The sequence below is a fragment of the Saccostrea echinata genome, unplaced genomic scaffold, assembly GCF_033153115.1.
Source record: "Saccostrea echinata isolate AGI-Se365-2 ecotype Australia unplaced genomic scaffold, CSIRO_AGI_Sech_v1 ptg000010l, whole genome shotgun sequence".
NCBI lineage: Eukaryota > Metazoa > Mollusca > Bivalvia > Ostreida > Ostreidae > Saccostrea > Saccostrea echinata.
The window spans coordinates 11,999,361-12,011,921 of NW_026889759.1; the positions used below are offsets into that span (position 1 = coordinate 11,999,361).

Here is a 12,561-nt window from a genome sequence, read left to right on the forward strand (position 1 = left end):
TTTGATTTTCATCTTTTTACAGGAGAGGGGTCTGGGAGGGACCCCTTGACTGTCAAAAGGAATTGAGGTTACAAGAGCGGTAACCTATTTAGCTAGCCCGGTCAAAATTAGGAAAAACACCTATAATTCAATTATAAGAGTACATAGTTCTAGGGGCTGGCTAACATCCTGGATCCCATTTTTTGACCTTCATCTTTTCACAGGAGAGGGGTCTGGGAGGGACCCCTTGACTGTCAGAAGGAATTGAGGTTACAAGAGCGGTAACCTATTTAGCTAGCCCGGTCAAAATTAGGGAAAACCCCTATAATACGTTCTTTGTTTTAGTTATTGAATAAACATCGGGTTCGGAAAGACTGAAATCAATATACACATGGGCATTATAAACAGAAGCCTCCTTACATCCTTCTAATTACGCTTCATGAATTTTGAATCTGCGATAAATATGCAACCTGTAAATTGTTACAAACGTATTTTCTTACGTCTATGTATTTAAAGAAACACTGCACAAACAAAGGCAATGATAGAAAACAGAAACTTCAATTTTGAATGGCACTAACTGCGAGGTCAATGAATGAATTCCTGTGACCCCGTCTCAACGAAAGAACTACGCACGCTAACCCTCGATTTTCGCCTATACTTTACACCCATTTAAAATAATATTAATGACAATTATGTCCTTATAAATATTTTTCAATGCAAAAGAAATAAAAAAGGAAAAAAAATCAATATTAATTATTCAATAGATTTAATACCAGTGTCAAATAGTTAAACATTCATCATGACAGGGCTTTTTGGAGTTTTTTTTTTTTTTTTGGGGGGGGGGGGGGATAAAGAAAGATATCCACTGAGGTTCTAAAGCATCATCGGGCTTTTAGATACTCATGGATATGGATAAATGTCCTTAAAATCTTTCCGTGTGTTATGTTTAACTCATGTAAAATTAAACATATAAGGTTGATAAAACACCATTTTCAGTTGTAAACTTTTTTGAAATTGGTGATAACAAGAACAAATTTGCTGTAAACACATGTTCCTCCGTGAAACAACAAAGAGTTTTGTATTTTTCTTTAATGTGAAAGGGGGCATATCCTTTCAAAATATTTTCCTTTTAATTTCCATGGATTTCTATTGTGAAAAAAAGTTATACTAATATTATAGACTTCTTTCTCTATTAATTGCCGAAATAAATTATGAATTGTAAAAATTCATATAAATTTTACGTAAGTATGAAAAATCATTCACATATGTTTTATTCTGTAAATTGACTTGGAGGTAGGCGGTAGAACAATATTTTTGTTCGCAGTTCTTTGAATATTTCGGCAACTTTCCATTTTAAAATAAATTGGGAAGAAAAAAATCAGCATTGCCTTAAGGACCTATCTATTTTACGTCAATTAAATGTAGGTAATTAAAAATTTGGGTTGTATGGGTTTTTTAAAGCGAAGATTCCCAATTATGAGGCAAATCCTGCCATTTCGCAAAAAGGGAGGGGGGGGGCAAAAATATTTTTGAACCGTAGTAGATCATATCCAATATTTTTCATTTAAATCGACACGTGTATTATTCAATACTGTGTATTATTCAATACAAGATGTTCCTTTGATATCTAATATTTTAACTCGATAAAGCTTATAAAACTTTATAAATGCACGTTTTTTCTTATACTTGATGACAGGTATTTAACATGATCATTTTCGAAAAAATGCACAGATGTCCAACTTCTGGGCCATTCCCTCCTAGAATTTTCTTACGTCATGCTCTCAAACCGTTGTGAAATATAATCAAATCATTAAAAGAGCCTAATTATTTTCCCGTTTTTTTTTTCTACTTATATTAAACGACAGTGCCTTACTTTAGCGCATCATGTGCAGTTTTATTAATTGGGTAGTAAAAATTATCATCATTTCTTAAAAAATATTTCTAACATATATCTATCTGTATCATTCAATCAGATAGTGTGTAACAAGTAATTAATTTCAATACTTTTATCAATCGTTAGATTTCAGATAAAGAAAATCATTATCAATAAGTGAAGTCAGTGCATTTTGTTCAAAACCAAAAATTCCATTCCAAAAATGCCCATTTCAAAAAAATTACTATAATAATTCACATAATTACCAAGTCTTGAGGATGGGATGGGGTAGCATGAGGGGTGTGTGGTGATTAACTTATAAGATAGACAACGCAACGTGTAAAATATGAATAAGGACATGTTATACTTATTACTTACTTATATGTATTTAAGGACATATTAAGAACATATTATACTGATGAATGAAGTGTTAATTCTATAATCAATAATGTAAGACGTTATGGGTTGTAAAGGTAAAGAAGGCTTTGATTTATAAGAGTTTTGCGGGGGGTGGGGGGGTGGGGGGGTCATAAATCTAGTTGACTTCATTTTGTAATAGCTTCATCTTTTTCTAGAAATCGTTCTCTGTACGTTTTTTAATTGACTGATGTAATCTGATGGCTAGAATCTAACTTTACGTGAAAATTGTAGTCCCCGCGGGAGAGGTCCTCAATATTTCTGAACCCAATGTTAAAATATTCTCAAGTTTGAGTGGTGGATCTCACAATTCCAAATTCCAAAGCATCAAACATGTTGAGGCCGAAGTTTATTGACGCAATATACAAACAAGAGGCCCGTGGGCGAAATCGCTCATCTGAATACTTTGGTTAGTGAAAAGCAGAAATCAGTATCTATACAACTATATTAAAATTATAGACTCGAATTTTTGGCCTTTAATACCGATAAATCGGAAGAGTACTGTCTTTTGTTTTATATATTTTAAACATCATTGTTACTTGAAGATTACCAACTTATTTTTATTTTTTCTCAACTAAGCTTCGCTAATTAATAATCAACGAAAATTCCTCAAAAAATTCCGGAAATCATCTGGATTTTCTGGATTTTACAATCTTGCGCGTGCGCATCACATTCACGCTAAATCACGGTGTTCAAATCAGAGAAGACAAAAGTATTAAGTAGATATATATTTGTTATTTTATAATTTCTCTAATAAGAAATCATAAATATATTTGAACAGAATATATAGCAAATTTCCAATGAAAATTTACACGTTTTTGTATTTATTTATCGTATCTGAGTTCATCCACGCAAATGTGATATTGTGGCCACGTGGGTACTCATTCGCCATCTCGGAGACACATTTATTACATGTTATTTATGTCTCTGGCCATCTCAACGGAAGCAAAAAGCTCATGATCGTAGGAGCAATATAATGTAACTACCCGATTTTATTTTATCCTTCCTTTCTTTGATGCTTTTTTGAGGGGAAGGGGGGGGGGGGGGAGGGGGTTACAACTCCAGCTAGAATCACATCTTAGTGAAGTAGGCATTCTTTTTCCGCCAAAAATTACAATAACATTATTTCCATTTCTTAGCATTGAAATAAATCGAAATAATCAAATCACGTCAATATAACCAATATTTTCAATTTGAAATGTGTCTAAGTGATTGCAACTTGAATTTGTTCGCCATGTTTACTATTACCTTCATTGCTGAGATTTATAACGCGGTAAATATGAAACATAAACTAAGGGCAAAGAAATATTTGATTCCATGCAAAAAATTCACATTATATTTCTTACGAGAGTGTAATGAAATTAATAGCATTATTGTAGGCTTATCTGCTTATAGCTTTGTTATGTAAATACATGTAACACTGTGTAATGACCTCTGACCCTGGTCTGTCAACAATACTGTGAACACCCCCTGAGTTACCTGGGAACCAGGTATAAGCAGTAAAATCCTATAGCCATGTTGTCAACAACACGTACCTCCTGTCTTTAATGTATGCCCTTGTGTTTATCGTCCTGCCTGTTTGTCCGCGTGTATGTTCATGCATATGTATCATGCATTCGTAGTGTTATTTAAATAATAAAATGCTTTCTTAAGTGGTTCATGTGAGATATGCATGACACGAGCATAAAAGTAGCATTGCAGAAAAAAAAAACATGTAACCCGTATTAGCGGATTATGTAATTTTTTTCTGCAATGCTTGCGCCGTGCATTTCCCACGTGAACCATCAAAGAAAGCATTTTATTGTTCATATTTAAATTCACCTCCAAAAAATTCTTTAACTTTCAAAAAAAAAGTGGGTGAAATATGTAAATTATTGTTATTGATCTTCAGTACGTTATATAGAAGGGACAATCTAACTGTTCTTCTAAATATGTAAAGGTTGTCTTGATAACTACGCTTAATAGGTAGTCTGAAGTCAGCCCTTGTGGCCCGTACAGTTCATTCTATCAATGCTGCTAAAATATCGATCATTTTTAAAATATAATCCATGCATAGTAAATCTCAAAACTATGAGGTGGGACAAAATTAAGATCATAAAAAAATATTTATTCATTGATGAAATGAATTATATTTAATCGTAGCAAACAAACTAACGTTTTATTAAATCGCCACAAGAAAAAATACACCAGCGTGAAAACAAGTTGTCTTCTTCAGCAGCCATGACAGTTCTCATGTGATGTAATGACTTTTGATTGCAAACGTTTAATACTGCAGTAGATTAACTTTTGTTATCACTAAACAGATATATAAATGTTTATGAGGTATGTATTTTATTTTTGCTGCATTATTTACGTATGAAGTAAGAAAAATTCCCATGTTCAGTTCAAGATCCGCTACCAAATTCTCATTGGCTGTCCCAAAATAAAATCGGTCAAGGTCAGTAAACTTCAAAGTTTGCGGTAAACTCAGACTTTACTAAATATTTTGAAAAAAAATTATGCTCTGAATGATTACATCAAAACATTTATTTTAAAATGTATCTGAATACATTGTGTGATTTCAAAAAAAAAAAAAATGGAAATGATATTGTATGATTCAAAAAGAATTGTAACCCCCCACCCCCATCCCCAGGAAAAGGTTCATTATTGCAGCTAGAAGTACTTTCAAGTTCCTACTTAGAATCCCCTTGGTAAATGTCCGATAATATGCACATGGATGCATTCATAACAATGTCAACCCGTGCATGCACGGGTCAAAGTCTAGTAGCATTGAAAAGTTTAAATCTAAAAGCGGCCTCACCCTACCCCAAAGTGGAGAGGGGGGTATGATCTGAGCAAATCTACACTAACTGATTCAGAAGATACTTCCTTATTTATATGACTAATCATGGCTTTAAAAGATTTGTTATAAATTTCTCTTATATCTTCCATCTAAAACACTGATCTTTTATTTTGGCCCCGTTCTACCCCCTTTGTCATCATATCAAGAAGCTTGAATCTAAGCTACCTGAAGAGAAGATGCTTAAATATTAATATGACCAATCATTCCTGTATATTCCTATGTAAAACTTAGATCGCCTAACATGGCCCCACCCTAGCCCCAAGGGCCATGATTTGAACAATCTTGAATCTACACTACGTGAGGATGCTTCCTCATAAATATTATAATCATGGCTTTGCTTTTCTTGACTAGTATTGCCGATGCAATACTCTCAGAATGCTTGTTTCAATAGAGTCTACATGATAAATTAGAATTTTTGATTCGATTAACCGATTAATTGGTTGGGAGTTCAACGGTTAACCGATTCATAATTCTGTATTCCATTGTATGGAGTACAATGGAATATTGTACACCATACAATGGTGTACAGTTGTCGACTTGTCAGATGTTATTGTTGTCTTGTCAGATAATTATGTCGATTTGTCAGATTTTTTTGTGTACTTGTCACTTATTCACGAGTTCAAAAAATTCAACATAATGTGTCCATGCCCAGATTAGGCCATCAGTTAACAACATATTTTTTTGACAAGTCGACATAAGTCTCTGACAAGTCAACATAAAGATCTGACAAGTCGATATATTATTGACAAGTCAACATAATTTTCTGACAAGTCGACATAATATTGTATAATTACTTGGGAATGAGACCTGCTCCTAAAATTTTAACCTGCTTCAAAAAACATTAACTTGGTCATTCTTTAGCTGAAATTGCAGCATCTGAAACCTTGTCTGGTACAATGAAACACAATAGAAGCATTCTCCATGCATCTCAGATTAATGTAGGCCATATAAGTACAGTGTATATTTAAAAAGAAATCTGCTCGAAAAATTTTAACCTGGGATGCCGACACCCCAAACTTCATTAAGGTGAGCTAAATATCCCACAACATATAGATATTAATTTCAAATAGCTTCTGTACTCTACTCAGATAAAAATATTTACATTTCTGGATTACCGGTACAACTACAGGTATACCAAATGATGAGCCCATTTCACCTTGTATAAACTATACTCATAAGTCATCTGTTATTGATAACTTTACAGTCTCATTCAGGTAAATATTACCACGAAAAAGAAGAAGAAATTTTTTTTTTCCACTAGATACTTTAGATCCCTTGTGCATATATTTGATTTAAGTTTTAATGTCCACTTCCACTCCCTTTGGATCCACCGCTCACTACACTGGATTTTAATTTAATATTTATGTTTCTCTTTGAATTCAATGATGAAAGTAAAATATATACTTTGATCCACCAAAAAATATTTTGGATTCCAACAGTTAATATAATAATTTCCATGTTAATTTAAAGTACAGTGTAATAAATATAATAATTTAAATAAATGAATATCTTAAAATTTTGATTCTCATTCCCATCATGCTCTTTGGATTCTACATGATGTATATGGAATTAAATATACCTTAATCATAGCATCAAATGTTTCATTTCAGTCATTGATTCAATCAGTGGCACATGCAGCTACCATGTACATGTATGCTTGTATTCCAAAGCATCCTCATTTCCAACAAAAAATAAATGATAATAATAATTATATACATGAATGCTTATTTCTTTGAAAAAGAACATATAATATTGAATCAAAACATTTGTTTCATTAATCAAAGATAAATGAATTGCTCTGTGTATATTATCTTCAAACTGTGCAACCTTATAGACTCATCTATCACCTTAATTAGTACACGTATTAATTGTTGTCAGTTAAATTGTTGTGGTACTTCAGGGGGCTTGATCCTCTCCCTGAACCCACTTTGTGTATAAAGGGAGGGAGGTTTATTGCTGCACCAGACCCCCTGCAATCATTAAAGCATGCATCCACATTATTGTTGTCTAGCTACCCCACTGTCAATTAAATATTATCATGAAAGTAGAAAAAATTCAGTGATCCAGTACACAAATTTAACTGTGAATGCTCGTAACATCGCAGAAAGTACGACCACAATGATACATGCAAGTGTCCATTAGGCTGACGGGTTACGAAGTTTTGATTAGTACATTTTTTAAAACTGGTTACTTATGGAAGAAGAGGAATGCCACTTGACGTAACTATTCTTAAAAAATATAAGGAACGGTGTTAGAAAGGATCGACCAATTTAGTGAAAATCTCCATTATAGTGGGACAAGTGCCCATAATTGCAGTGAACTTTTGCGAGAAGCGCTGACTTTTACAGTCTACGGCATACCTAGGACAAAATATGGAAGCTCTTTTGCGATATAAATTTTAGCTAAACAGTTAAAGATACTAATGGGTCATTTCAAAGTATGTATAACGTTTCTTAGGAAGAAAACGGTAACTACCCTATCCTCAATCCCCTCTCTTCCCAATTTGATCAACTCCTGCTAAGTTTTCCTTCTGGAATGTTTTTTTTTTCTTATTTGATTCCTTAAGGAAGAGAGATTACGAATAAGGTATTTTAAGCTGTTATTCTGCCTACCATCATATTTTGTGTTGACTGTATACGTTTAATCATGTCAGAACCCCTAAAACTACACTTATAGCCACTATTAAGGTTTTTTATTTAAAATCTAACATCCATTCCGTACCTCCATACATAGCACAGATTTAAATGTCAAAGTAAGCCGTCGATTGTAAAAGTCAGTGCTTCTCGCAAAAGTACAGTACTAACCCATGTGCATAAATACTTGTACTTACTTGATAAAGTTCTTCATTTTTCGAATTCTGCACTGCTGTTTTTTCTTGTGTCACTAATCCTGTTAAAAAATTGTCATTTTGTCAAAATTTTTACCCATTTTCCGATGATGAGGAATATTTTTATACACTTGATCTTATTATTCCACACGACAATATGTCGAGAACACGGAGGTAAGAAATTTTACATTTATTACCAAATATATTGATGAGAGCAATATTTGATTTGATGCGGCACGCATTCATTCAATTACTGCTCATCGAGTCAATAATTTGAAGAGATCTTTAATTGAATTGTTGCACGCATCAAATGAATTGATATCTTTAATTATGAATAATTAAAGGTATCTTTTGGCGATCCATCGACGGTAAATGCACATGCATTTACATGCACGTACGAATCAAGTATTAGTATTATCTCATTTCATTTGATGCAGATTTTGAGATGATGATAAATTGATCATTCAATCTTGCACAAGAGGTATATTTTCGACAGGAATATGTGTCAATAAGGAAGTAAAATTTCATCGATACTTTATCTATATTCTTTCACTTTAAATAGTAGTTAAGAGTGTTGACGTAACTGAAAGATGAAAACCTGTCTGAATTTTGCTTTAATTAGATGAAAAATGGTCCTATTAAAGTAAAAAAAAAAAAGCGTTTGTTGCAAAAAGTAACTGGCTTAAACCCATTTTCTTATTAGTTTATTGGCTCTGTGTCTTCTCTCTATGAATTTCAAATGTGTGACATCCATCTTTTGAACAGGTTGGAGAGAATACTCGAAATCGGGTATTATCCGTGAAATCGCGTATAGTCCTCGATATCAGGGTATTGTTGAATCCGCGAAATCGTGCAACTTTCTGTAAAAACAGAAAAATAAAGCAACGGCGTATTGTGTCAGTTAGTGTTACTTGTACATCAGTATGTTGGGAGTTTATTTTTATTGAACTCGATTTAAATGGTTGTCTGACAAGTTTAAAATCACACGAACAAACACTGCTGGGGTAGCAAAGAAGGCACGGTGGCGTCATTATTTTTCAGTACAAGTTCTAAAAACAAATAACTACATGTCTGTGTTTATTTCCCTATAAATTATTTCCCAAGCTTAATTTCTTAACCTGTGCATTATTCACAAAATGTAAAACTTTGAAGAAATTTAACGACTAACGCTGTGTTATGTATTTTTTACTTAAAAATGTATGGTGTCCCTTTCACGTTAAATTTAAATTATTCCTCAGTTGGTAAGTACATGTATTTCTCATGGATATAGAATACCGACGTTTTCGTAAGGGGGAAAAAATAAAATAAAAACAAACAAACAAACATAAAAAAAACAACAAAGGGTAAGCAGGTTGAAAAATTATATAAAATGAAATAAATTTAATATCTACATGTGTACATGCATGTAAACTGAAATACATTTTTAAAAATTAATACAGTGTATATTGATAGAGGTAAAGAATCTTTAGTAAAATCATCAGTTCCTCCTATGGTGTATGTATACAGTCCTGCAATTCCCGTGGGGAAAGGGGGAGGTGCGTATTTTTTAATGAAAATATTTTAATGTCAGTTTACCATGAAAATTTTCATTCAAAGAACCCGCCAATGTTTTGGTTGCATCTTGATTGATGCAAGCGACGTTATTTTACTTGTATGTGTTTGTGTGGAAATTGAAAACGAGATGTCTTGTTAAAAGGATTTTCGTTTAGCGGGGGGGGGGGGGGGCTTGGTTCATAAAAATAAATAAAAAATCCAATTCGCACATCTTTTCATGTGCTTATTATACATTCTCAATATAGAGTTAATATTCAAATATGAATTATATATTAAAGTTTTCACATATTATACTGTTTTTACTTTTTATACATATGAACAAACTGAAGTGGAGTGTTCAATCGCGTCTTAGCTTAAGTCTTGAGCTGCATTGTTTTTAATTAATCATCCATACAGATTGGAGACACTTTCTTTTATTATTATTATAGTATTGGATAGACAGGGTAGATTTTCCCTTCAGAGTCTGTAGTTTATTTTTAGGTTATATCGCTTTAAACCTCATTATAATACGTTATATGATTGATTCTAGACAGTACGTTACGTGACAGGGAACTAAAACTTCATAATTTCCTGTCTTTTCTGTAATCTGTGATACTTATTACTCATGGTTATCACTTTTTGTTATTATTCATCTATGGTGAAAAATGTGTTAAAAAATAAACATGAAGTTTAGTTATTTTTAAAACTTGTCGAATGTGATAGAAAATAACTTGTTTCGGTATATAAACAATTATTGCATGAATGTTTTGGAGATATGAAGAATTCATTTCACTCAAGAAGGCAAAATAGGGAATCAATATGATTTTTATTAGATGAATAGATCTTCTCTCTTTATCATGCAATGAATATATATCATTCAATGACGTTTAGCACAAAACTCTACAATAACATTTTACATTTAATTTGATTATTTTGAAAGGGGAGGGATTTTTCTCTTGGTCACATGCATAACACATTCGAGGTTAATTTTCGCTTGACCGAGATAGTCCGGACAAGGAATAATTAATGTAAGCAGCTAGTAACAACCGTTATAGCTATTCACTTTCGTCCCCTGAAGTCGCCGAAAAATGGTAAAATATTGCCGATTCAGCGAAATTAAATGATCAACAGTTATTTTCTCTCACAAGCTATGTTGCTGAGAACATCATTGTCTTTGCTAAAACGTTGGAGGCATGTTGAATCCAAAGGAAATTTTAATAATTTAAAAAAAAAAAAAATAAGAAAGAATATGTCGCCTTTTATAACTTCTGGGAATTAGCTTTAATTGTCATTCTCTGTTTATAAAACATATGTACTGGTACAAGATATATGAAAGGAATGCTATTCAACGACAAAAATATCAACTGATGAAAATAGATTCATAACACCCCCCCCCCTCCGAAAAAATACTAAATAATATACGCGTTATATTAGTTTTTGCCGTAATTTGAAACATTTTAACCATTAAATAGTTTATACATTTTGTAATGAATTATTTTTATGCACAAGATGAATGTTGAAGCAATTAATGACGCATAATTAAATACGATAGAAAAACCCCCTGTTTAAATGTAAGATTATTTTGTGTGTGAAATGTGTTTCCGTATTAATTGAATTATTTACAAAATGTTCATGTTTGTCGTATTGATGTGGAAATATGATAAATTCCAGACTTCTGATTTTTAATAGTTCTGTTGTATTGGGTATGAACATGAAGAAGATGCAAATACATTTAACATTATATAAAATATAAAAGCAGAACGAACGTTTGTTTTGGTGCAGATCATGAAATGTACTAAGCTCCACTGGTATTTGTTGTCCTATGCGCATTAATTCAGACTTAGACTTCCAAATTGTTATTTGGCTATTGATACCTTTAGATAACATTTTTCTCTAGGTGAAAGTTGACTCGGCAAAATGCGCCATCCCATTGTTAAGGAGGCTGGGGGGTCAACAAATTAACCATCAGATATAACTTATTCTTTTAGATATGATATCTTAAGCTGTCAACTATCATTTGGCAAAGAAAAAATTCATACATTTTAGTTTTAAAATTTGATCATTTTTGTATATCTTTATATGGAGCTCTTCTTCTAAAGGAGATCAATATAGTCTAAAAATGGCCACGACCACCCAGCCCTCTTAAGTTTTATAAGGTGATTACACCGCCTTTACCCGATTTCGCGGATACAACGATACCCCGATTTCGGGGACTATACGCGATTTCACGGATAATACCCCATTTCGAGTATTCTCTCCAACCTGTTGAAAGATGATTTTGTTGCATTTTATGAAAAGATGGAGCCGTGACCTAGACACTAAAAATATGAATTTTTGTGCTAAAAATCTTTCTGTGAATACCTACTGCTGCTGACATCGGACTTGACAATCCTCAAGCAGGATATTTTCTTTCAATTGAAGACAACCGAAAACCTTAAAGGACATATCGCATGTTAACGTTTCTAAATTATTTAAAATAAAAAGCCTATAACGTTCCTTATAAGCACAGTTTATGAATTTTGTGTTTTTACTGTGGATAAATCGCGGTAATTAACCAATTATTGACTCAAATTAAAACCCCTGATTTAAGAATCCAAGTTAATTAGATAGCAATCACGTGACCCTGTGACGTCAAAGACGACAATGGCTGATCAGCTGTTCACGTTTCAAGGTATCACAGCGGTAATTGTTTTCACTATATAATTCTATATAGAATAAAAAATCATTAAAAATCAGGTATTCGAATTCATGAAAAAATATTTAGCAGGAAGTGTTAAACGTTACCAGTCACATCAGCTGACACCACAAATAGGGTACCTACACATTTTCTGATTTTTTCCATCCGCAAACAGGAATACCCTCAAAACCACGTGTATTCAATGTGTTTATAAACATCCTGTGTGTACCCCAGGAAGTGGCCTCCTATGCCCCGAAAGAAATAGTTCCTGTCAAAAACCTTTAATATTTTACAAAGTACATAAAATATCCTAAGCACAGATACCAAAAATGTAAAAATAGAATAAGGGAAAATATAAAGTTTCTCACAATAAAAAAAATATTTCTTTATTATGTAAGGAACTACAATTGACT

General features: G+C 32.7%; 1 protein-coding gene across 2 annotated transcripts in view; it reads left to right on the plus strand.

The window, feature by feature from the left end:
• The first annotated feature begins 7,994 nt into the window (after window positions 1–7,994).
• LOC133184407 (low-density lipoprotein receptor 1-like) overlaps window positions 7,995–12,561 on the plus strand; it is a 129,850-nt gene continuing 125,283 nt past the window's right edge. The window contains exon 1 of one of the 2 annotated variants that reach the window (XM_061319474.1): window positions 7,995–8,112. In XM_061319474.1, the coding sequence (XP_061175458.1) occupies window positions 8,046–8,112 (67 nt within the window). In that variant the 5' untranslated portion in view covers window positions 7,995–8,045. The remainder of the gene's footprint in view (window positions 8,113–12,561) is intronic. The other variant, XM_061319472.1, reaches the window with a different exon arrangement.